The 26905-nt window shown below is 37.5% G+C and overlaps 5 protein-coding genes across 6 annotated transcripts in view; 3 read left to right on the plus strand and 2 right to left on the minus strand.

The window, feature by feature from the left end:
• Positions 1-3071, plus strand: part of LOC111456078 (midasin) — a 43736-nt gene extending 40665 nt beyond the window's left edge. The window contains exons 73-78 of the mRNA XM_023097816.1: positions 13-1713; positions 1800-2081; positions 2206-2385; positions 2519-2617; positions 2710-2835; positions 2932-3071. Of these exons, the coding sequence (XP_022953584.1) occupies positions 13-1713; positions 1800-2081; positions 2206-2385; positions 2519-2617; positions 2710-2835; positions 2932-2964 (2421 nt within the window). The 3' untranslated portion in view covers positions 2965-3071. The remainder of the gene's footprint in view (positions 1-12; positions 1714-1799; positions 2082-2205; positions 2386-2518; positions 2618-2709; positions 2836-2931) is intronic.
• Positions 3072-4587: 1516 nt separating this feature from the next.
• Positions 4588-6539, plus strand: LOC111456081 (solute carrier family 25 member 44-like). Its single transcript, XM_023097818.1, has one exon. The coding sequence runs from the start codon at positions 5248-5250 to the stop codon at positions 6286-6288; it is 1041 nt and encodes a 346-aa protein (XP_022953586.1). The 5' UTR covers positions 4588-5247; the 3' UTR covers positions 6289-6539.
• A 1139-nt stretch (positions 6540-7678) lies between these two features.
• Positions 7679-10635, minus strand: LOC111456082 (PHD finger protein ALFIN-LIKE 3-like). Its single transcript, XM_023097819.1, has 5 exons — positions 10411-10635; positions 9540-9572; positions 9066-9294; positions 8837-8966; positions 7679-8205 (listed from the first exon to the last, which is right to left on the minus strand). Exons 1-5 carry the CDS (start codon positions 10505-10507, stop codon positions 7939-7941), a joined length of 756 nt encoding a protein of 251 aa, XP_022953587.1. The 5' UTR covers positions 10508-10635; the 3' UTR covers positions 7679-7938.
• Positions 10636-12267: 1632 nt separating this feature from the next.
• Positions 12268-18208, minus strand: LOC111456080 (phospholipid:diacylglycerol acyltransferase 1-like). Its single transcript, XM_023097817.1, is given in 7 exon segments — positions 12268-12628; positions 12630-12912; positions 13815-14074; positions 14564-14873; positions 16048-16331; positions 16440-16662; positions 17248-18208. Coding segments are annotated over 7 exon segments (1986 nt in total). The 5' UTR covers positions 17673-18208; the 3' UTR covers positions 12268-12427.
• A 4612-nt stretch (positions 18209-22820) lies between these two features.
• Positions 22821-26563, plus strand: LOC111456580 (protein Brevis radix-like 3). 2 transcript variants are annotated; one of them, XM_023098509.1, is made up of 6 exons: positions 22821-23420; positions 23570-23803; positions 24171-24544; positions 25440-25578; positions 25691-26061; positions 26289-26563. In XM_023098509.1, exons 2-6 carry the CDS (start codon positions 23684-23686, stop codon positions 26365-26367), a joined length of 1083 nt encoding a protein of 360 aa, XP_022954277.1. In that variant the 5' UTR covers positions 22821-23420; positions 23570-23683; the 3' UTR covers positions 26368-26563. The 2 variants fall into 2 exon arrangements, with proteins under 2 accessions (XP_022954277.1, XP_022954276.1); XM_023098508.1 differs by having other exon boundaries at positions 23604-23803.
• Positions 26564-26905: the final 342 nt, after the last annotated feature.

Raw genomic sequence — 26905 nt, forward strand, 5'->3', positions numbered from 1 at the left:
TTTGTTCTTCAGGCAAGTGAGCTAGATGCTCCAAATGAAAACCCAAGTGAAAATGATAAAGGTATTGAAATGGAGCAAGATTTTGATGCAGAAACATTTAGTGTTAGTGAGGATTCTGAGGAGGACAATGAAGATGATGGAGATGAGCAATTGGAGTCCGCTCTGGGCGAAACAGGAGCTGAAAGTGATGTAGTTGGTGAGAAAATGTGTAACAAGGACGAAGATGAATGTCCCGATAATGCGAATGAAAAAGTTGAATCAGTGCCTCCAGTTGAGAATGAGGATGTTGGCCCTTCTGAACTTAGAGCCAATGATGAACTTTCGGCTTCTGCAGATGAAAATGGTAAGACAGATAATGATGAACAAAAAGAACAGAATGATGAAGGTGAAATTAATCCTGACTCTTTCGATGGAGAGGAAGATGAGGAAATGAAATTAGATAAAGAGCAAGAATTTTCTGAACCACCAGAATCGAAGCATGAAGAGTCAAATGAATGTTCAGATCTGGAGATGGATGAAAAAGAGGATGCATCTTCTGTGCAAGATGATCTTGAAGAGGATGGAAACAGTACCGAGAACGGGAATGTCGAGGAGAATGTGACCGATCCAATAGATGAAAATATGACTGAAGCTGAGACCGAGCGTGAAACCTCTGAAATGGACATTGAGGATGGTGAGCGTGAGGAAAATAATCAACTGAATGCAATGGCACCAATGAATGATGCAACAGGGGCAGGTGAAAACGCGCAAAATGCTGAATCTGCTACTCGACCAAACGGTGGCTTGCAGTCGTCAAACTCTAGGAATATTGACCTTGAGAAAAGCTTGTCTAGAAGCAATGAAATACAAAATGATGGTGCTCCATCAAGAGGCATGCCTAGTGGTGATGCTTCTGAGACTGATATCTTGGCAGCAGACTCATCGAGTGGTGGGCGATTCTCTGATGATCCTTTAAATACTCAATTGCCTCAGCGTGAAGCGTCGTCTTTTCAGAAAATGCAACCGAATCCTTATCGGAATGTTGGTGATGCACTGAATACGTGGAAGGAAAGAGCAAGAGTTTCGGTTGATCTTGAGGCAAATAATGCAGATGTACAAGATGAGATGGAGGACGAAGAAGCAGAAGAGTATGGATTTGTTTCTGAATTGGAAAAGGGTTCTGCTCAGGCAATGGGACCCGCAACATCGGAGCAGATTGATAGAGCTGCCAATGATAATAATTTTGACAACGATAGTACTGCTGCCATGAAGTCTGACATCGCTGAGCCAATGGAGTCTGAGAAACAAGATCTTGGAACTCATGCTTTGAGTCGTTCCTCCATTCATAAGAGCACGGTAGATGATCCCGTACCTGTTTCAAATTTGGAGAATCCAACTGAAGAGGAATCTCAAGAAATTCATAAAACTGAAGATGGTGATTCTACACCCATTTCGGATAATTTGGTATCCGTCAATAGAACTTACTTGAATGAGCCAATGCGTAAATTTGAAAAGCTCTCTGTCAGTGATGATGAGTTGGGGAAAGTGAACGATACTGAAGTAGTCCCTAATGAGCTGAAAGATAATGCAACCTCTCTCTGGCGGAAATACGAACTGCGCACGACTAGGTTATCTCAGGAGTTGGCCGAACAACTGCGTCTCGTCATGGAGCCAACTCTTGCCAGCAAGCTCCAGGGGGATTACAAAACTGGCAAGAGGATCAATATGAAAAAGGTATCTTCTATGCAATCTTCTCTTAAACTTGTCATTTTCTTCAAAAGAAACTCCTAAAAACAATCTATTGCTTGGAATGCATTCAGGTCATTCCCTATATAGCAAGTCATTATCGCAAAGATAAGATATGGATGAGAAGGACGAGGCCGAACAAACGTGATTACCAAATTGTTATCGCCGTGGATGATTCCCGGAGCATGTCTGAAAGTTGTTGTGGAGATGTCGCCATTGAAGCTTTAGTGACTGTATGCCGCGCCATGTCCCAACTAGAAATGGGAAGCTTAGCAGTTGCAAGCTTCGGGAAGAAAGGAAACATAAGGTTACTGCATGATTTTGATCACGCATTCACGGCAGAGGCTGGTGTCCAGGTATTGAATTATCTGTTGCTTAATGTTCGACTCTTTATGCTTTCGTTACACTTACGCCGTAACGCCGTATCTAAAATATATCAGACACTCAAACCCTTTTTATATCTGATGAATGTGTATACAGATGATCTCCAATTTAACATTCAAACAAGAGAACAGCATCACCGATGAACCTGTTGTCGACCTATTGAAATATCTGAACGACACACTGGATAACGCAGTCACCAAAGCACGTCTTCCATCTGGATTCAATCCCTTACAGCAGCTTGTTTTAGTAATTGCAGATGGACGATTTCATGAGAAGGTGATGCACTTTCTCAGTTATTATTTATTGTCACTGGACAAAACATTGGCAGTCTAATACTTTTTTTTCCTGTTCTTTGAGACATGAACTGTTCATTGGATTATTTTCATAAACATCATTTTTCCTTTAACAGGAAAACTTGAAACGTTACGTGAGGGATATTCTAAGTCGGAAACGTATGGTTGCGTTTTTGCTTCTCGATAGTCCGCAAGAGTCCATCATGGACCTCATGGTATTCCTTTTTTCGCTCGATAACTTCGCTTCCTTTCCGAGGATTTAGATTCAAATGTTCTTCCCATTTACTACGAACTCTCTGGTTTTCAGGAAGCTTCTTTTGAAGGTGGAAATATTAAGTTCTCAAAGTACATGGATTCCTTTCCATTCCCATATTACATAATTCTAAGGAACATCGAAGCTCTTCCTAGGACTCTTGGAGATCTTCTGAGACAGGTAAAAACAAAACCAAAGGCAAAAACTTGGCTCTCATATCAGATGAGTTCTCTTTTCCTTTTGCTTGTTTTAATGCTCTTTTTTCCTGTGTTGCAGTGGTTTGAGCTTATGCAGAATTCTGGGGACTGAACTTAGGCAACTTTAGAGGGAAACGTTGGATGTATATTGGCATTTTACGCTACAAAAATGTAACTGAGTTCATAATTATTATCAATATAAATCACAAGTTTCCTTCACTGTCTTGTCTGCCTCCTGGTTCTTATCTTCCCTGTTGTTGGGTCACTGTTTTTTTATCACAAGTTTCCATCAATTATTGTCCCTCAAAAGGCTTTATTGTTCAAAGCCCCTGTTTGGCTCTACGAATGTGATCTTATAGCTTCATCTATCCATTCCCTTAAGGCCTTTGTGTAGCTACTCTTTCCAATTAGAAAAACCTTCTCGATTCTACTTTACGTATTCAAATCGTCCTCTTTGGATTGTATCTTACACGTATGAATAATATCTCTTTAAGATCGTGCTTTTACCCTAAATTCTTTTCAACTAGATGGGGCCAAGAAGGTAGCTTATAACTAAAATATAGGGATGAAGAATGAAGTTTTGGGTAAAATCTCATATTTTACCCTAAATTTGGCATCCTGTATTAATTTTAATTAAACTTCAAACTTGGCTAATTGTTTCAATCACCATAAAAAAAGGTTACTTATAGCTGCCCTTGTTATTCTATAATAGGTGCTTGTATTTGGGTCCTTGCAGGTTAGTCCATTTAGTAACATTGCAATCAATTGCTAACATCAGATGCTTTAGTGATTGGATTCACAAGAAGAAAGGAAATTAGTGAAGTGCTAGCAGACTCATGGAGAAGGACAGCGTCTAAGAAACTTTCTATTTTCTGGTAAAGATAACAAATAACTTAGAAAGAAAGCCTATGCCATCATTATTCTTGTAATACTCCTAACCGATATTGTCTTATTTTGGTTTTTTCTTTTGGGCTTTCCTTCAAAGTTTTCAACACGTGTCTATTAGGGAGAGGTTTCCCCACACACTTATAAATAATGTTTCTTCCTCCTCTCCAACCGATGTGGGATTTCACAATCCACCCCCTCCAGGGCTTAGTTAGTGTCTTTGTTGTCACTCGTTCCCTTCTCCAATCGATGTGGGATCCCCCAATCCACCCCCATCAGGGACGTTGGGCAACTGCCTTGTGTCTACCCCCTTAGGGGTCAACATCCTCGTTGGCATATTGCCCTGTGTCTGACTCTGATACCATTTGTAATAGTCTAACCCCACCGTTGTAGATATTGTTCTCTTTAGGTTTTTCCTGTTTTTAAAATGTGTAGGCTAGCGAGAGGTTTCCAAACTATTATTCTATAAAAAAACGTTAACCAAATTGTCGTAAAACTCACACAAAAACAAACTCTTGTATTCTCCTTGCCAATAGTGATATTACTAGCAACAACAAAAGTGAGAAAGATCTAGATAGTAACACCGTTGAAAGGTAGCAACAATGTCAATTTCTTGACTTCAATGGTGAAGAAATTGAGATCGACTAAGACGAGCTATGCGCATAAAACCAACGAGCTAGTTATAGGCTACCTTCTTGACCCCGTCTAGCTACTAATGATGAAAGTGATACTGGTGAAATATATTTCCATAAGATTTGTAAAAGCTTTACTTATAATGAGAGAGAGAGAGAGAGAAAAAAAAAAACTTGTAAAACAATCAAATATGATTGGTGGAGTTTCAAGTACATGCGCCGCAGAGGATAAAAACCCGGAAATACGGTCTCGATGGATAGGGTTTACACGTCACTCATTAGTTCGAACGACCCGCCGCCTTGCGGCCCAACAAAGATGGAAAACCCTAAAGAAGCAAAGCAAGCCATTTTTCCTAATCCAATACCGCCACGTGTCAGTCATCTTTTCCTCCTTTTATGTTTGCCTCACTCCTCTTTCCACGCTCATCCGGTTTCCCTTCTTCATCTCCGACCGCCATTGCCACCCAATCGGAGCCCTAAAATTCCCTCTTACATTCAATCTCAATTCCTCTGGTTCGCGACAAAATTCTTCTGCTGTTGATGTTTTCGTTTCACCTGGAAATGGTGGAACAATACGTCATCGATTGTATTCCATCGAAAACCTGGTTCCACAAGAGGAAAAAAAACTCTTCCGAATTGAATAATTCAAGATCCGTCTCTGTCAAATTTGTATATTAATCGAAAATTTTGTACAGTTCACCTTCATCTTCTTCGTCACACGTTTTCTAGATTCGGTTGTAGACTGAAGAACTGGCGCCGGAGATTTGAGCTTTGAAGTTTAGAAAAATCTCGATCGTTCATTTTCCGTTCTGTTTCTGGTTTTTTTTTTTTTTTTTTTTTTTTTTTTGTTTCAGTGAAGCTTTGTAAAGGTGGCGAAGATGAATTTAGGAGCGGCGGAGGAAGAATCGCCGCAGGAGATTCATATTCCGGCCGAAATCGATTGGCAAATGCTCGATAAATCCAAATTCTTCTTCCTCGGTGCGGCGTTGTTTTCAGGTGTTTCTGCGTCTCTTTACCCTATGGTAGTGTTGAAAACTCGACAACAGGTCGCTCATTCGCAGCTTTCTTGCATCAGAACCGCCTTCCACCTTGTCCGGCACGAAGGTTTCCGAGCTCTCTACCGTGGATTTGGGACTTCTCTGATGGGGACTATCCCGGCTAGGGCTCTGTACATGGGAGCTCTTGAGTTTACTAAGAGCTATGTAGGGACTGCCACTGTTAGAGTCGGATTTCCAGAGGCCACTGCCGCTACCATTGCTAATGCAGCTGCTGGATTGAGTGCTGCAATGGCTGCTCAGCTTGTGTGGACTCCTGTTGATGTTGTGAGTCAGAGACTCATGGTTCAAACTCATTTCAACAATCCTAATCCTTCCTCGACTCGTTACATTAATGGAGTCGATGCATTCCGTAAGATCCTCAATGCCGATGGTATCCGAGGCTTGTATCGAGGTTTCGGGATATCGATTTTGACATATGCACCGTCGAATGCAGTGTGGTGGGCTTCTTATTATGTAGCACAGCGGTTAGTATGGGGCGGAATTGGATGCTATTACTCAAAGAAGCTTGATGAAGGCAATGAAAATGGAGGTTCAATCGTTTACAGACCGGATTCCAAGACGGTGATCGCAGTACAGGGCGCGAGCGCAGCCATGGCAGGGAGTATCTCAGCTCTGATAACAATGCCCCTCGATACAATCAAGACGAGATTGCAAGTTTTGGATGGGGATGAGAATGGTAGACGAGGGCCAACAATTGGACAGACATTGAGAAATCTGGTGAGGGAAGGCGGGTGGACGGCGTGCTACCGAGGGTTGGCGCCGCGATGCGCGTCGATGTCGATGTCTGCAACGACAATGATCACTACATATGAGTTCTTGAAACGGCTATCAACCAAGAATCGAGAGGGATTAACAAGCTGAACAAACAAACAGCAGGAAGATAATGATGATGATCACGTCATTTTCTGGAACTGTCTCTGATAATTCTCCTTTTTGTTGATGTAATGCAAGGTATGGCAATGTTCATATATAAAATGTATAGAAATAATTACTTGCTGTAAAATTGGTAGCTTTTTTCTTCCATTTTCCCCCACTATATTTATGTTTTTAGAGTATTTTTTTCATGGAGTTAAGAAAAAATTGAAGAACTGGAGATTATCCAGATGAATTAAGAGATTGTTGTTGTATAAATGAAGATTTCAACAACATTAATCATAACGACCAGAAAAGACATTCATGTATTATATAAGTGGGCCTATACCTTATTGGGTAGTTAATGATAATTGAAATTATAATGGTGTAGTGGGACCCTGGGTTAGAAGTTTCTAGTTTTGGTTTGAATTACGAGATTTTGAATCTAAAGAAACATCAATGAGTTATGCTCATGTTAGCCGCAAATACGAGAATTCGAATCTAAAGAAATACGGATGAATTATGCTCAAGTTAGTCGTGAGTACCAGCATTCCGAATCTAAAGAGATACTGATGAGTTATGTTTAGGTTAGTTGTGAGTATGAGAATTCGAATTTACTGATGAGTTATGCTCTAGTTATTTATAAGTACGAGAATTACAATCGAAAGAAATACTAGTGAATTATGCCTAAGTTAGCTGTGAGCACGAGAATTTGAATCTAAACAAATACGGGTGAATTATGCTTACGTAAGTTAGCATGAGAATTTGAATCTAAACAAATACGAGTGAATTATGCTTAAGTTAGCTGTGAGTACGAGAATTTGAATCTAAACAAATACGGGTGAATTATGCTTACGTAAGTTAGCACGAGAATTTGAATCTAAACAAATACGAGTGAATTATGCTTAATGTGAGTACAAGAATTTGAATCTAAACAAATATTGATGAGATATGCTCGAGAATTACAATCTAAAGAAATACAAGTGGTGAATTATACTTAAGTTAGTTGTGAGTACGAAATACTAAAGAGTTCTGCTCAAATATTGATGAGTTATGCTCGGATTATAAGTACGAGATTTACAATCTAAAGAAATGCTAGTGAATTATGCTTAAGTTAGCCGTGAGTATGAGAATTTGAATCTAAACAAGATGAGTTATGGTCGAGTTTAAGTACAAGAATTACAATCTAATGGTGAGTTATGCTTAAGTTGGCCGTGAGTAGGAGAATTTGAATCTAAACAAATACTGATGAGTTATACTCAGATTATAAGTACGAGAATTACAATCTAAAGAAATACTCGTGAGCTATACTTAAGTTGCCGTGAGTACAAGAATTTGTATCTAATTGATGAGTTTTGTTCAAGTTAGCTAGACGTGAGTACGAGAATTTGGATCTAAAAAGAATGCTCGGATTAGCCTATTTATTCCATAAAAAAAAAAAAAAAAAAAAAACCAATCTCCTAATCACCGAGTACTTGTAACTACGGAGCATTAAAAGGAAAGAAGACTAAGAGGCAATCTAAAAGACTATAGAAATATTGACTTTACATAGAAACTGAGAAGGCAGAAAACTGGAAAAACCTGAAATGTGCTTTAAAAGCCAACAAAGCAATTGCCCTGTGATTCCATTATCAAAACACAAATTTCCTTTCCCATTGTTTAAATGCGGCTTCTTTTGCTGCTGCAGGATGGGCATTTGTACTGATTAATGTGCACGGCTTTTGCAGGAGTTATTCTAACACACTTTCCATGGAACCATTTCTCACAGATATCACAGCAAATCCAAAACTCATCTGTTGCATAATTCTCACCACACGCCCCACACAAGGTGTCGCCGTGCTCATCTTCGTCTTCTTCGTACAACGCCTCTACGTCTTCCCTTGCCAGCGGCTGCCTCACATACACTCCTTGCGTTTCAGTTTCCCTCTGAAAACAGTTGAAACATGGAAAGAATTAAGTAACCATACAAGCGATCGATCGTGTAAATTTCATCACGCCAATAAGTAAGCTATAGGGTATCTTTCATCCTTGCTCGGTTCGATCATGTAAATTGCATCACGCCAATAAGTAAGCTATAGGGTATCTTCCATCCTTGCTTGGTTTCTACGCTGACTAGGTGGAGGGGAAATGGTGAGCCACAGGTACAGGCATGAACTAAATTGATCACAAATTAAGACAGTTGACAAACTGAAGGATTGGAGACTGTCCAACGGAGCGATAAGCATTATCATAACTAATATCATTGCCCCAGCTCAATCATTTTTCTATATGTCGAGGCGGGGGGAAGTATCAAAGCTACATCGTTTGGTACAGATACGAAATCAAGAAGATTGCATTCAGAAATAGAGTACCACTAGTGAAATCTATCAACCAACTGAAAACTGAAGACCTATCATAACTAATATCATTGCCCCAGCTCAATTCTTTTTCTATATGTCGAAGCGGGTGGGGAAGTATCTAAGCTACATCGTTTGGTACAGATACGAAATCAAGAAGATTGCATTCAGAAATAGAGTAATCTGTCAACCAACTGAAAACTGAAGACCTATCCACATACCGTTTTAAGGCTCGACTTGGATTTGCTACCATTCGCACTTGATGCCTTTTCCTTGACTTGTTTCTTCGCAAGACCTGTAACTACTTCAAATACAGTGGGCAAATCATTGATCATATTGAAAAGCCGCCTCCTGCATCGAAAAACAAGGCAAAACATTTTCTAGCAAGATCATCCATCATGATTGTTGAAAGGACTCCTCCTATATGAACAAAGTTCAAAATCGAAGTACCTATCAGCTTTATCAAATCCAAATCTCGCACCAAAATAGTAGGCAACAGAGAGCAACCAAGAGTCACTATGGACAGCAACCAAAGCCAACCAATCCCTTTCTTGCATGCCATCTCTTGCAAAATTAATACCCAACGCCGGCTCTGGAAGTTCTGGAGGAACTTCTTCTGCAGGTAAATTAACTTCCCATACTTCATTTGGAAATCCATACAGGCATAGATTTTCCTTATCTGTAAGCACCAAATAACCGTTATAAATTAATTAGCTAGAAAGGATGTTCTAAACAAAAGACCAAGAACGTAAAATCTAGAACTTAACCAAAGAAAAATGGACGAATTGAATGCATATTAAATCAAACGAATGGGGATGGGGACAAAAGCTGACATTGCAGATAACAAGGAGACACAATTCAACTTCATACACAATAAATTCGTGGCTTAGATAAGAAGAAGCAAACAGAGATTTAGGACTGTACCAGGATCACATTGTTGATAGAATTCTTCAACATCTGCAATGATAAAACTGAAGAGAATTAGATATTCACAACTCCCAAATGTAACCAAAAGCCAAGGTCCAAACAACCAACCGCTCCTAGCTCCCAATCAAAGTTATAGAAATAAAGCGTCCACCCTTTGACCTTCTTGAACAAGAAAATCAGCAAGACACAAAATATGGATAACATAAAACCAAATAAAGACCTCTCGACTACCTGAACAAGATAAGTTTTCATTCTACATTTATCAAGTATTTCATTCCAACAAAAAATTAGTCGATTGATACAAAAGTTGTCAACAAACTTATAGGAACATATACTTGTAGGATTTGCAGCCTTGCCAAAGCACCAGAATTGTTGCAGAGAGTAGTCGCAACAATTTTTAAAATGCAGGCAAAGGAAGAGAGCTCTCTGGCTACAATTCCTATACTCTCTCTTATCTCTTACCGTCTGTAGACGGCCGTGCATGTACACAACTTGACCAAAAAAAATATGATCCGCATTCAGGAGAAAAATTCATAATTCAATTCAACGCTTATACGGCGAAAACTAGACTGAGACACAAAATTTCACGACAGTCATGTAAACCAAGAGTAGCGCATTCGAGAACACATTTCTTCTATCCTCGTTTTCTCTCAAAAACCAAACGAAAACGTCACAAACAAGAACGCAAAAAATCAACCAAAAACAACGAAGGTGAAAACAATCCACTCCGAAACGCAAGGTTGAAGGACGTAAATTACGTACTAAAGCCATTAAAACAGCAAAAACATACAATGAATTACCACCACGGCTGGTTTCTTTCCGTCTCATAGAAAGAGTCAACAACGATAAAAAGGAAAGAATAATATACCTACGGTGAGAGCTTTGATGACGCCGTTTCTTCGGCCCCTAAAATCACTGAAAACATCTTCGACTGAGCGATTGTGCACTGCGCCACCTCCATCCATGACCGTTTCTTCTTGCTCGTCCCTCTGCGGCTTCCGGAGACGAAAGAGTCAAAAGCGAAAAGAAAAAACTGCAGATTACCTAAACAAAGAGAGAGAGATTCCAAAATCAAAAATCTCAATCTGCAAAATGATCATACATATATATATATATATATATGGTTATCGATCGCGAACAGAGAAATTTGAATTTGTTGAAGGGCAAATTCGGATTATCCCTCTGTATATCCGTATTTCGGATCCAAACGCCTTTTTCTAAAATAATAATATTCTAATTTTATTCAAATTCAAAATATATTTTCAATTCGGCTGAATCTTAACAAAAAAAATTAAATTAAATTAAATTATTTTTAAGGTCGAATTACCAATTTTGTAATTTTTTTTTTAAATTCCTCCCAACTAGTTATTTCTTTTCACAAATATCCCAAGTTTTTTTTTTTAGTATTTAAAAAATAATGCAGGTCAACTACCGTTGACTATGCTCATATGGCAAGATTAAAATATTATTATATATATTAGAATATATATTCATTTTTTTTAGTGTGAATAAAATATTATAAATTTCTTACATGATTTGTTTGTACGTGTGGGTGTATATATTATAAAAATAATAAAATGCAACAAAATATCCAAATACTATTTTTTGTCGTAAAATATTAAACTTTAGTCCATTAAAAAAATTATTGGCTCTTTATTTCTTGGTCGAGCCAAACCTTATAGTCGATGGTGAAACAATATTTTCGACGGTTGATTATCTTTCACTTATTTTGTGATAAGAATGAGGTGTTTCAAATGTTTCAATTGGACTTATTATACGGTTAAAAAATGTCGAAAGATTCAAAAATTTCAAAAAGATTCAAATGTAGGCCCACTCAAACATATCAACCTAAAACTTTATTATTTTCGATTTTATAAATTTTGTAATGGTCAAATCAAATTAATTTTGTGGAGATTTAAGGGAATCGGGATTAAATCATATAAATACCACAAATTATGAATGAAATTGAGACACGTTTCCCTTGAAATTTTAATTTTGTGGAGATTTAAGGGGATCGGGATTAAATCATATAAATACCACAGATTATGGGTCAAATTGAGATCTCAAATTGAAACACGTTTCCCTTGAAATTCAAGCATCAATTATAGAATTGCATCTGAGTCATCCAATCAAATTTAGAATATGGTTCAAAATCTTGTTAGAAATTTAGAACCACGGTTCAAAATCTTCATCTTTGATTCTAGCTTTTATCTCTTGGTTTATCCGAATTTCATATATAGATCTTTGATTCTAGCTTTTTATCTCTTAATTGATCCGAATTTCATATAAGGAGGTGTTAATTTCAGTTGAATCTTACTTCTAGATAATTTATCTCGGTTGATCCCTAGATAACTTTATCTCTAACTTTATCTCTTGGTTGATCTAATGAATTTACTTCTAGATAATTTATCTCTATTGATCCCTAGATAACTTTATCTCTGAGTTGATCCTAGATAACTATAACTTTTATCTCTTGGTTGATCTTAATAATCCTCCGAATTTCATTTCATATAAGGAGGTGTTAAATCCTTAATAACTCTATCTAATAATGTATGTGTACGTTTATGTATATAGACGCACATTCATGCATAAAATAAAACATGCGCCAAAGATGGTAAATAATTACAATTAAACATTAAAAAAAAAAAAAGTTATAGAAAATGTAAAATTTACAATCTCAAGCTTTTGTTTCAATAATTTAATTTATACATCAAGATATAATAACTCTAATGTCTAATGGTGAATGGTAAAATTTGGGGTTCAACCATTTCTGGTGAAAATCAATCGAGTCCTAAAATACCGTAGTTTTTGTATGCTGAATTTGCTATTATGATATCAGAAGAACATATATCATCAACTACCAACTAGAGGATCATATCATCACATCACAGAGCCAATTTGATCTTCTCTGACCATTTAAAGATACCAGAATAGACTTGATCGCCTCCTAAATCTTCCCCTTCGGCCCCGGCTGCTACTCGAATTATATCTTCGATCAATGCAAAGTTTCCCATGATATCGACGTGAGCGCCGCTCTGCGTGCCTCGTCCTTCTAGCAAGTTTGACAGGGGAGAATGATTATACTCTTCTAACGTACGTTCGGATTCCTGAAGGATTATACCTTGTTTTCCCTCGCCAGCCTTTCGCGCACATGTAACCGGCGCTTAGAACGGGCACGGTTTCGTCTCCGTCGACGGTGTAGACTCCGTCCTTCAGACAGCCATTGTGATCACCATCGTTAGCTGCAGTATCAATCTGGAATGGAATGTAGCATTCGGCAGCAGGAGATAGCTTGTAAACGTAAGCTCTTTCGGTTGGTATTCCAACTCCATATAAAGAAAAGATCTCCATGTCTGGAGCATTTGGCAATCTGCAGGGCAGTTTGATATTGTACAAAAGTTTAATATAACATAAGACTGGATAAAGACTCTTTCTTATAGATCAAACGCATCAATCCAATCTCCTCCAATGATTTCTCCTTTAATTAAGTTCCTTCCTTGCTCCTCATGTAATGGTCCAAGCCCACCACTAGTAAATATTTTCTGTTTTGGTTCGGTATGTATCGCCATCAGCCTCACAGTTTTAAAATGCGTCTGCTGCTAGGGAGAGGTCACACCCTTATAAGGAAACGCCCCCTTGGAGGCTAGTATCTTTACTGGCACATTGTCCGATGTGCCAGCAAGGACGCTAGACCTCGAAGTGGGGTGGGTTTCTGAGATCCCACATCGATGGGAGACAGGAACGAGTGCCAGTAAGAGCGTTGTGCCTTGAAGGGGTGGATTGTGAGATCCCACATCTTGTTGGAGAGGGGAACGAAACATTCTTTATACGGGTGTGGAAATCTCCTCCTAGTAACACGTTTTAAAAACCTTGAGGGAAAGTTCAAAAGGAAAAGCCCAAAGAGGACAATATCTGTTAACGGTAGGTTTGAGCTGTTACACCAATCTTCGCCCTTTTTTCTTCCCTTTTTTCTTCAAATGTTGTGTATTAGAAATGTCAGTTATGAAACCTAAATCTATCTATATATATTTTCTTTTTTATGAAAACCAGAATTTAAAGCTTTGCTCTCCTATATCCGGGACACACCCATACCCATCCCAAGGCTCGGCCTTGGGAGGTATCAAGAGTTTTTGGTATTAAGCTCACTTGAAGGTTCGAACTTCAAACCTCTAAGTGGGTATGACCTAGAGACTCCATGGCAAGGGGGCCGCCCCTAGGGGCAAGATCAAAATCTATATATTTAAGTAAAATCAAGAATGATAAGATTCTAACCTCGTCTCCAATGGGTTTGACCAATATTTGTAGTGGTTATATTTCGGATCATCAAGGTTGTCAGCAATCCCATAAGAGAAATGGGCACTCCCACGTTCCATTGATTGTGGGGCAACATAATGAAGTAAATCTATCATAGATCCGGCTGTATAAACTTTGTAATCTGAGATTGCTCTAATACCCTCAATTCCCATGTCATGGTATTCAGTCCAAACGTCGTGGCAAGTAGTATTTGCAACATTATGACCCTTGATAGCATCCTACACGATAATAAGATGAACAACATAAGACTTCCTTGAAGAAAATCATCAAGGCAACTGATTTGGGTTCGTTTTTCATGTACCAATACAAGGAGAGAGCAAGCTTGCTTTTATTTATACGTTACCAAAGGATTGATTAATAAAAGTAAAAATTATTATGCTACAGAAAAATTATTATGGAGAGGGAACGAAACATTCTTTATAAGGGTGTGGAAACCTCTCCCTAGTAGGACAAGTTTTAAAAATCGTAAGGCTTCACGATTTTAAAACGCGTCTGGTAGGGAGAGGTTTCCACACTCTTATAAGGAATGCTTCGTTCCCCTCTTCGACCGATGTGGGATCTCACACTTCACCTCCCTTGGGGGCCAACCTTCCTCACTAGCACACCGCTCGGTGTCTGGCTCTAATACTATTTGTAACATTTGTCCTTGCTCTTGTTGTAGAATACAATAAAAGTAAAAATTATTATGCTAAAGAAAAGAGGTTTACCAAAAACTCAATCCTCTCGATCTCAGATGAATCTGCCTCTGCTATGTCTTTCCCAAATGATATCATCCTTCCATAGTGAACTTTCTTTGAAGAAGTATCTCCATAACCATTGTGCGTATCATCGCTTTTTAGCTTTCTTTTGCTGGGAACATGGTCATCTTCAGGTGACCAATCAAGGCCACCCCATATAATATCCCCTCCTTTGGGTATCATTGACATGGTCGAATCCCATGTACGAGTCATCTTCATTACATGCTGCAATGTTTGAATGCGAAATAGATCATTGTCCAAGAAAACCGGCGCAATGCCCCTGCATTATGGGAAGCAAGAGATGTGAACTCTTTGAGTCAACAAAAACGTATGGACTCAATGTTTGTAGATTGATATCAAACAAAGCTATTGTCAATGAAGTGAACCCACAGTAATTAAAAGCTGTTCGCATTTTGGTTTACAGAGCAGCCTTGAAACTACATACATGATCCAAAAAAGTGAAAGCTTTTTAACGACGTTGGAAATGAGTGTGACTTGATGTTCATCCAGGCAGACTTGGAGAATCAACAAGCTGAGAATTAGAGCCTTAAAACTATTGGTATAGAGAAAGGGATGCTCTGACATTCTTTCTCTGACATTGTGCGAGATCCTATATCGGCTGGAAAGGGGAATGAAACATTCCTTATAAGGTTGTGGAAACCTTTTCCTAGTAAATGCGTTTTAAAATCTGTGAGGTTGACGGTGATACGTAATGGGCCAAAGCGGATAATATCGACTAGCGATGGGTTTGGGATGTAACAAATGGTATCAGAGCCAAGCACTGAGCAGTGTGCTAGCGAGGACGGCTGGGCCCCTAAGGGGGTGGATTGTTAGATCCCACATCAGTTGGAGAGGGGAATGAAACATTCCTTATAAGGGTATAGAAACCTCTCCCTAGTAAACGCATTTTAAAAACCGTGAGGCTGGCAACGATACATAACGGGCCAAAACGGACAATATCTGTTAGCGGTAGACTTGGCTATTGTAAATGGTATCAGAGCCAGACACCGAGCAGTGTGCCAGAGAGGACGGTTGGGCCCTCAAGGGGGGTGGATTGTGAGATCCCACATCGGTTGGAGAGGAGAACATGTGTGGAAAGCTCTCCAAAGTAGACGCGTTTTAAAAACCGTGAGGCTGACGACGATACGTAACGAGCTAAAGCGGACAATATCTACTAACAGTGGGTTTGGGAGGGTTTGGGATGTTACACATTGCTGCACAACTTGCTACAACGGATGATTTGTAGCATAAAAGCACGTATATCGACAACTTGAGTTAATTGATTTAAAACGTTCACCGTTCACCCTAGACAACATCCATGCTTATAAATTCAAGGACAAGATGCATGTGCCTACAATAGAAAGAGGAATTTTCTTCCTTAACCATGGAAACACAGACAACACACAACAGTCAAATTACTCAGCTACAGTGGAATCAAAGTGATAGAGTCAGACCTGGCAAATGCAATATCCTTAGCTTCAGCAGAGAAAAGCCCAGCAACAGCTTTGGGAACACCTAGAAAAGGCCCACCAATATTCATAATTGCTTTTATATGTTTAGCACACCAGTCCGGTCCTCCCCCACCACCCATTGGCGCTGGTGCTTCAACCCACTTCATAAAGTGCATGAAGTATAAAACACCCATCGAATGAGGAATTATCACTGCCTTTTTACCACCATTCGTAGCAACCATCAATTCTATGTTACTTTTTATCCTGCTGAGCGATTGATCTCTAACCTTTATCATTTGAGAATTTAGATAATCAACCAACAATTACAAACATTTAGTAATTCTAAATGATGCCATTTATATCAACAATGAAATTGTATTCCACCAAATGATTACCTCTGTGTTTTGATATGAAATCCTCCAGTCATATGCAGCCATATACATAGTTTTTTCCTCGTAACCAAGACGAGCCAAGTTAGCAATCAAGACTGCCCACACAAAATAACCAGGAGCGAAATAATCAGCAGCAACAAGCCCACTGACAGGCCTGACCCTGATTCCTGGAGGATCTAATCCAGTTTCGTTATCCAATGACATGTGCTCTACACAACACGAAGGTCTGCACGAGAAAATTATATGAACCAAGATATCAATCATGCAAGATAAACTTCAAGAAAAATGTAAAGGAAATGTTGTTCAAATTATCATTCAGAGTTATGGTGTTTCTTTAGTATATTTTTAGGCTTTTATTTACTTATAGATTAAATTTACATAGTGGCTAAGTATGGTCAATGCCTCATGGAAGGTTAAGAGTTTTCATTTTGAGGTTATTTAAAGTCATGTATGTTATCTATGTAGTTTAGATTGCATGTTTAGAATCATTCAAGCTTGACATGATTGATCTTACTTGTAGAGTGATTCGAATCTCAAACAAGTGTTCTTGTCTTACGATATTTTATCAACAAGGTTCAACAAGCCTACCAAATTTAGTCATATTCACCAACCAACAATTTCTATGAATGTACACAGCATCAAACAGTCCATTGAAAATATTAATATCCAGATGAATTCTTAAAGAATCAATCACACAACACTCATCAATGATCTTAAAACCTCAAACTATATATCACTCTTTAATTCATGTAGAAGATTTACTAAAACTTAACAATCCAAAGGTACAGAGAAGGGTCATTTTATCAAATACCTTTTATACACTTCGCCAAATGTGCCACCCCACAGACGCTTCCTGAACAAACCTTTTGCACATTCATGGCCTTCCCAAAGTTCAAGCCCACCAGTGACAATCCCCGGCACAAACACCACAGGGTGCTTCACCATCAACCCCTCTTTCATCAATTTGATACCCGGCGGATCCGGCAATGGTCCTGTAATTGCCTCTGTCACATACTGCGGCAAAGATACAGGCATCGCATTGTACATAAACAACAAGAACCACCATGTCGTACGAACGCAACCAACAAACCAGCAACAGTTATCCACACACGACCACTTTTTTTTTGCCTTAGCTTCCCTTACTTTTCCGCCGACCTTGTCCTTCTTACCGTCATCTTCATCCTTCGGAATTTTGGGTTCTTTTTCCACCGCCTTTCTCCGACGAATCGAAGACATATTTGGAAGTACTCAATCAAGAACCTCTAACTAAATTTCATGAATTAATCGTCTCTATAACATCATTTAAATCTCTATAAATTTCATGAATTAATCGTCTCTATAACATCATTTAAATCTCTATATACCGCATTTTCCACCGGAATTCACTCAAGAACAGAACTTATAAGAAGCAAAACAATCTAGGGAACAAAATTCGAACAGCACGATCTTGCGGGAAGAAAAACAAACTAATTAAACATTTGTTTACGTTAAAATCCGTAAGAAGAAATGCGCCTTTCCAACCCGGAAAAGGTTGCTTTTCTGGGCAAACAATCAGCGCCAACTCAAAGCTAAAAAAAAATACCTAAAATGCTAGAAATAAACGCCGCTTTCAAGAGATAATCCGAAAGCTTTGTCGTCACTTTGTGTAGTACAAACAGAAGCTTTAGCTTATCAATCAATGGCAGGTCGGATCGGGAGGAGCTGTCGACTGCTCAGCAAGATAATCAAAATTATGGCGCAGAAACGAAACTCGGCTGGCTCTACGTGCTTGCTATTGCTTTCAGATTTTGACGGAATCGTCTTTTATAAATTCGATTTTAAATATATTAATTTATTACGTGGCAGTACTTGGTTGAATTTTGTTAATTTTGATATTTGTTATCCATCGTGACCGACTATCTTGATGAAATGATGGAACCAAATTGATGGACGTGATTATGGAGGACCGTCTTTCTTCCATGTGCGCAAATGCAGCGGATTTTAATTTCCATGTCTCTGGACCCCAGCACGTGAAGCACGTGTGCCTCGCACACATACGACGTCGTATTATGCTACTTCTAGATGTTTGCTTCCAAAGCATGTTGGTTACATGAAATCCAATTTTAGGCTAAATTATAATAAATAAATAAATAACAAAAAATAAATAAATTATAATAATCATCATTTTTTAAATGTAATTTCCCTTCATAAATATTTTAAATTATCATCCGAGCTTAAATTCGCTATAATTTAAATTAAAATTGAAACTGTGACAGACAGTGATAAAATTTAAATGGGCCGGCCTTTTGTCTATTGGGCCTTGAAAAGGACTCACTTGGGCTTTTCAGAGAAGATATTAAATTTTATTTATTTATTTTTTAAAAAGAAAAACATTTATCAATTTTTGTACAATAATTTGGAATTTAGGAATATTAAATATTTAAATTTAATAGATATCATATTATATATTCTCAAAATTAAATAATAATAATAATAATTCAAATAAAATAGATTATAACTCTTTATTATCTAACTAAAACTTTATATTAGTTTAGATATGATTAATTTATTTAATTAAATAGATATTATTATATTGGGTAAACTATTTTTATTTTTATTTTTATTTTTACTTCATTCGTCAATAAATTTTAATATTCGAAATAATAAAAAACCAAATAAATAAAGTTAAAACTATATAAATAATAAGTATATAAAAATTAATTTAAAAATTATTATAAAGCTAAAGGACCCCCGGGTTGGTTGGGGACTTCCAAATAGAGAAGTTTTGAATTTCCAACGGCTTCATTTATATAAATTGTTTTTTAGCTGTTTGTCAGTTTTATTATAATTTTATAATTTATTTTTAAACATAAATTAAAATAATAAAATAAAATTTTCTATATATATATTAATTCCATTTAAGAAGTCTACATCATTATGTCTGATGCATGTGATTGCTGGGGCTGCCTCCTTAAAAGCACGTCAGTAATTTAATTTATTTAATGCTAAACCTTGACCAATCACAAATTTCCACCTCATTTCTTATATTAATAAATTCATAACTAATTACAAATTGGCAGGTCTCGATAATGTCATCGTGTCTTCATCATCGATGTTTTATTGAATAAGTTGGTTTTGGTTCGCTTGGATCGTGATATTTAGACTTCCATTCCATTGAGTCTAAAAACAGCACGATCATAAGGTACGTGTTATTCATGTAGCAAATAATTTCATCTAATCAAGCTCGTAAGCATTCTGATACTAAGTTCACTTACAATTTTTTATTAACGTAGACCGAACGTTGCTAGGTTCGATTTTACTATGATAGTCTATCCATTAAGAATATTGAGCTTAGAGTCTAGTCGTGGAGCCAATATCATTTAACTATCGTAAATAAATTATAAACTGTACTAAAAATATTTAACTATCCAAAAGTGACGGTAAACACGCGTTGAAAATGGTAATTTTTTAAAAGTAAAATTGTGGTATATTTAACTTACCAAATGCAAGCAAAGCATAAAGCCCTAAAGTTTTTGCTTTTTGTAATTTCTATGAATAATTATTAAGATTGCAAAAGATATAAATTAAAATTAATTAATTTATTTATTTTTAAAACCATTGCCTTGAAATCACAAACAAGCCAGCCCTTTGGTCTACAAATTCCAAACTTAGCTTGGAAGGAGACATCCAAAAAGTGAAAGCATAACCATACACTTCTAATCTTAGTGTGACAAGAAAATTAAATTTTATAATATAAAGTTTATAAAGTTAATTAATTACATATTATTAATGTATTAAACACATTATTATAAAGCGTTATTTGGATCGACTTTCCGCTTAGGAAAGATATAATCGGCGCTCGTCGCCCCCCCAAAAAAAGCATCTTCATTATCATGTTGCTTTTCTTACTCACTAAGAAATCAAACCGATGAATATCACTCGTCTATATTTATAGGTTTAGTTGGGCTGGATTTTCTTTTAGTTTGAGTTGGGTTGAATTTATATTAATCGAAAATTCGGTTCGTGTCGGTAGGTTGACATTTTTGTTAGTCGGGTCAACTCAACCAACTCGAAAATAGGGTTATAACTCAACCCTACTCTATTTTAAATCAATAATATTTAACGTTTGTAACCAATGTCATTGATGTGTTGACTTGCTTGTAAATGTTTGATATTTTGAACTTTACGTGATTTTAGGTAGTAATATAATAAAAACAACTAGACAAATCAACCCAACCTAACCTGAAAATAAAGGATTGGGTTGGGTTGTGAACTTAGTTGCTCGGGTCATCAATTCAACCAACCCAAAATTTCAAGTTGGTCCAAAAAAAATTTCAAACCCAACTCAACTGAACGCGTGGGTGCTCCCGGAGATTTAGGTATTGTGGATAATTATGTTTTTTTAAATAATAAAAAAGAACCGCCCGACAACTCAACCCAATCCAACCCAAAAATAGAGGGTGGGTTGGGTTGTTCGGGTCACTGATCCAACCAACCGAATATTTAAAGTTGGTCTAAAAGATTTTTCAAACCCAGCCTAACTCAACCGATGTAGACTTTTAGAGTTCGAGTATCAGATCAGTACAACACGATATGCTAATAATTAAGAAAGTATAGTGAGATGAAATGTGTTTTTGGTGTGATTGGGTTAGTAGGAAACATGGAAATGACACGGTCGTACAAATAATATGATTGTGTGTTGTTTGACTAGCTTGTATTTAACAGGTTTTTGTTTGTCTGGGATGGGGACAACTTCCGCCCCCATCCAAACACCCATATTTCTCCGGTAGGGGACGACCGCTAACCCAACATCCTCCAAACGGATGCCGCTCCATTCCCACGTGCTTCTGTTCCCATCGCCACCTCTATTATTTATTTATTTTTTTTCAAAATAATAATAATAATTATTTTTTATAAGGTTGGTCCCACTTTAAAACTTTATAACATAATAATTTTATAAATCATTCCTCTACAATTTTAGAAAAAACATACTTATTATATACCCCAAATATTCAATTTTATTATTTTAGTATATAATAATATTAACGAGAAGTTTCAATTACTAATTTAGTCTTTCAATTACATTTGAACTTTAAAATGTGTCGAACTCTGAGGATGGTGGTGATTCGTAACGAGCTAAAATAACAATATTTGTTAGTTATGAGTTCGACTGTTATAAATGATATCAGAGCCAGACGTCTAACAGTGTACTAGCAACGCTGGGTATCTAAGAGAAATGAATCGTGAGATCCCACGACAGTTGAAGGGGAGAATGAAATTTTCCTACAAAGATGTGAAAACATTTTTCTAACAGACACATTTTAAAATAGCGAGACCGATGATGATATGTAATGGCTCAATGTGACAATATCTACTAGCGGTATATAATAAAACTTTAACTTATGCCACAAATTTTTTTTTTGAAATTCAAGAATTTACTGGAAATTTTATTTTTATAGCTAATATATCAAATATCTTTTTATTAGACACAAAATTAAAATTTTAAATATTTAATAATTAAATAAATATAAATATATATATATATTTTTAGATTGGTTAGGTATTTAAAAAAAAATAAAAACATAAACACAAAATTTAATGAATTAAAATAATAATTATTGAAACGGAATATTTTGGATTTGGGTTAGAAACACAACTGGCGACAAAAACGGTGCGCTCAGTGCTTCGGTTCCGTCCCGTTTGGTTTTGCGTGGAGATGGCGCTAAGCCATTTATTTCTCCCAAGTCGACTCGGTCCCTAAGCGGCTTGGGAAGCCCTTCCCCTCTACGCCCCCCAAATGACAGCCAATCTCTTGTCTCTTTCTTCAAAATTTAAATTACCTTAATTAATTATATATTTATAATTAATATTTAATTTAATTTATAGCTTTTAATATATATATATATATATATTTTTTTTTTACCATCGGTAATTTCCTAAAACTAAGCCATTCCCGAAATAATATTTTAGCAAGGAAGCCCGATTATTTTCTATAGTATTTAACCCATTGTGAATAAGGTAAATTATTACTGTCTGGTTAGATGAAAAGTTAATATCAATTTGATTAAATGAATTTTTATGTTATTAATTAATTTAAATTTATTATTATTATTATTTTATTTTTTGGTATAATTGCTACTTTACCATATAATATATATAATTTATAATATAAAGTTTAGAACGTGAAACAATATATTTTTTAAAATATAATTATGCATTTAAAATTTTATTTATAAAAACATAAAAATATTAATTTAGATTTATTCGGCGATAAAGTAATAAAAATTTTAATGGATAGGAGTGGAAAGTTAGTGGATTGAATTGATTTATTTATTTTTCTTTTGATTTTATTTTAGATCCAAAAATGTTGGTAGTGCACGTGAGTGGGTCACCAACCTCGTGTCTGAATCATATCAAATTCCCAAACACAAAAACGCCTCTCCTCTTTCTTCCTTTCTGCAGAGGCGGCGGCGGAGGTCCACGGCTGCGCTACGCATTCAATACATAGCCACATAGGGCGGCTCTGCGTTGCTTCGCGCCGGAGCAAGCGTTATGGAGTGTAGAGAAGTACCTCTGTACGTTTCTGCAGCCCAAATCTCAATGGTCCACTGAGAGAAGAAGAAGAAGAAGAAGAAGACATTGAGTGCGTTTCACTCCTCGTAACTGGCTTTCACGCTGATCGTCGGAAAAGGAAAAGCAGAAAAGAAAAGAGAGATTAAAGTCTGCTGGAATGAAAGCGATTGAAGGGAGGAATGGAGGAAGGAAGAATCTGATGAATGTGTGTGTGTGCGCGCGCGCTTAAAGTTTCGTAGCCACGAAACCCTCTTTTTCTAATCCCGACGATTCGATTCGATTCGATTACTTCCAATCCAATCGACTTTTTCGTTCTTCTTCTTCTCCATAATCGGTTTCTTTCTCTTTCTACGGGTCCTGATTGAAAGTTATGGAAAGCGACTGCTGGACGTGATCGTTTGATCTTTTGCCTTTTGTCTTGTCCTGCTACTGGTGAATAGTTCTCTTCATTCCATTCCATTTGCTTTGCTTTTCTGTTTTTTGTTTCTTTCTTTTTTATTCCATTGCTTTATTCTTCCGTATTCCTTAAGCCTTTCGATTTTAATCTTCTTTTTCTTAGTTACTTTTTGATCTTGGTTTAGTTTATAAGAGACAAGATCTTGTGATTCTGCGCAGTTACTGAGCTTCTCGAACTCGGTTCGCCTAAAGTCATTCGCGTTAAAAAATTCAGTGGATTGTTGCTTTCCGTACCAGAGATGTTGACGTGCGTAACCTGCTCGAAGCAACACAACAATGGATCTCTGCACCAGCAGGAGGGAGAAGAATCCGTTGCTACACCGAGGACTAAACAAACAATCAAGGCCCTCACTGCTCAGGTAAACATTTCCTTTCTGTGTTTCTGTTTCTATTCTCCGAAATTTCAAGGAAATGAAGTCTGTGGCTGCTTGGTTCGTACAATTTGGAGGGAAATTTTATCTTATGGAATCGTTGTTGATTGAACATTTTGAAGATATTTACGTTCTTTCGTTTTCATTTTCCTTCACTTTCTCTGGAATCAAAATTGAGGAACAAGATAATTGTTCGATTTTCGAAGTTGGGGAAAAGAGGCCAGATGATGTGTTAAGGAATTCTTATGATGAATCAATGCGAAATTGACGTGTTCCGATTGTTTTTTACTTTCTTGAAAGCTCATTTTACTGTCAAATTGATGTTTATGGCTGAAATTATTTCTTCTACTTTCAGATCAAGGACATCGCACTGAAAGCCTCGGGAGCTTACAAGAACTGCAAGCCATGTTCAGGTTCATCGAGCGATAACCGCAAGTATAAATATGCAGAATCTGATTCTGCATCAGATTCGGCGAGGTTTCATTGTCCCTACAGGCGGAATGGGAGTTCAAATTCCACACCAAGGCAATGGGGAAAGGAAATGGAGGCCAGATTGAAAGCTCTGTCAAGTGGGGAAGGAACTCCAGCTTCAGGGAGTGGACGAACTGAGATTGTTTTCATGGAAGAAGACGAACCCAAGGAATGGGTAGCGCAGGTGGAGCCTGGTGTGCTTATCACTTTCGTTTCATTTCCACAAGGAGGAAACGATCTCAAACGAATTCGTTTCAGGTAAATCATTTGGATTTCAACTGTTGCTGAAGACATCAATTTGTCTGGAAGTGGTTCACTTGCTTGTCAGATTGTGTCTGTGATATCCCATATTAGTTGGGGAGGAGAACCAAACACCCTTATAAAGGGTGTGGAAACCTTTCCCTAGCAGACGTGTTTTAAAGCCTTGAGGGGAATCCCAAAGAGGATAATATCTGCTATCGTGTGCTTGGGCTGTTATAAATGGTATTAGAGCCAGACACCGGGCGATGTGCCAGCGAGGAGGCTGTTCCTCGAAGGGGGTTGACATGAGGTGGTGTGCTAGTAAGGATGTTGGGCTCCGAAGGGGGTGGATTTGGTGGGAGTCCCACATCGATTGGAGAAAGGAACGAGTGCCAGTGAGGAGGCTGGGCCATGAAGGGGGGTGGATTGTGATATCCCATGTTGGTTGGGGAGGAGAACGAAATGCCCTTTATAAGGGTGTGGAAACCTTTCCCTAGCAGACGCGTTTTGCCTTGAGGGGAAACCCGAAAGGAAAAGCCCAAAGAAGACAATATCTGCTACCCGTGTGCTTAAGGTTTATACACTGTTTGAAGATTGCCATAACTAAATTTACCCTTAGATTAATTGGTGATTTGATATGGTATTAGACTGAAAATGTTTGGATAGTTTGTTCTCTGGTGCTATGAAACTTCTCCAGATTGCTTCCCAATAAGATTTGTACTTACCTTGTCCTGTAAAATAAGCTTAGGAAGTGGAGTCTTGTGATTTGGTTTGGATTAAACATTTTATTTCATTCCCTTCTTTTCTATGCTTGTGGGTATGAGAATCATGAATTTGAATATCATTAACGCATTCAATCTTCCTGTAATTGCTTATGATTGATTGCTAAGACTCGTTTTCTTTCATCAATCAGCCGTGAATTGTTCAACAAATGGCAAGCTGAAAGATGGTGGGCGGAAAATTATGAGAAGGTTATGGAGTTGTATAATGTCCAGCGGTTCAACAGCGAAGCTTTTCCCCTCCCGCCATCCCCTCCACTGTCGGAAGACGAGGTGAGTTTTGAGCATCGTACTAATCGTGATATAAGTCGAAGTTTTGAAATGGTTAAAATTACTTTCGGTCATGTTTGCAGATTAGAATGATAAGAGCAATATTTTTTTCCAGGGCTCCAAGATTGAATCTGCCAAGGACAGCCCCGCTACTCGACATTTGACCAACCAGCGGCTTCCTCAAACCTCCGATCGCCCAATGGGAAACTCGTTATCCGAGTCACTTGATCACCATCCTAACCAACCCACTCATGGCTATGATTTAGCTTCATCCATGAAACCCTCCAGTGCAAACGACGCCAAGATCGAGACACCATCTGTAGATGGTTCTGTGAGGACGAGTGAGGGAGACCAATCAGAAGATTTTTCTGTAAGTAATGCCAGTGATCTGGAGACTGAATGGATCGAGCAGGACGAATCAGGAGTCTATATCACCATCCGGTCTCTTCCGGGTGGCTCGAGGGAGCTGAGACGCATTCGATTCAGGTAAAGAAACTGTCTCTACTTAACAAGTCTATGATAAATTGGTACAGAATTTAGCCTCTTAAACAACACTTACAGCTTGATCTTAAACAAACTGTATTGTCAATTGTCATATGTTCATCTTGGTTGGTATATTAAGCTGGAAACCATAGTCAAGGTCTGTGTTCAGAATCATCTTGTTCTTGACTTACCTAAAAAATCTGACCATAGTTCGATTCGTTTTGATCCAGTCGAGAAAAGTTCGGAGAAATGCATGCGAGATTATGGTGGGAAGAGAACCGAGCTCGGATACAAGAACAGTATTTGTGATGGGGTATAGCTTAATGGAATTGCATCTCTGCCTCTCTTTTTCTTTCAATTTAGACCTCTCTATGTGACTTATGATAGTAGGGATAACAGAATCTATGCTGATGTTCATTCTGTCTCTCATTTCAGAAAGATTTCTCTTTCCATGGGCTTTCAATGTGCCCATTAAGCTCTGATTTCAGGCCCATTTCAGGCCCAAGTTTCTGGGCATCTTCTTCGATGTCTGTCTTGAATCATTGGATTGGAAATAGAGAATTATTGACCTTTTAAAAAGATAGATTTTTTTTAAACATTAAAAATAATCGTTTTTTATTTTTTAGCCATAATTTGTTTAACCCATATGTGATTTAAATACACTAACACATTACTACATATACTTGAATAATATTAATAATTTGAGTCAAAATAAATAGAACATAAGTAGTCAATACAAATACTCAAATAATGTAAGTAAAGTCAAATAAATAGTGTTAGACGAACACGACTCTCCACAATGGTATGATATTGTCCAATTTGAGCATAAGTATGCTATAAGCCTCCC

Source organism: Cucurbita moschata, unplaced genomic scaffold, assembly GCF_002738365.1.
Source record: "Cucurbita moschata cultivar Rifu unplaced genomic scaffold, Cmos_1.0 Cmo_Scf00018, whole genome shotgun sequence".
In the NCBI taxonomy this organism is placed as follows: domain Eukaryota; kingdom Viridiplantae; phylum Streptophyta; class Magnoliopsida; order Cucurbitales; family Cucurbitaceae; genus Cucurbita; species Cucurbita moschata.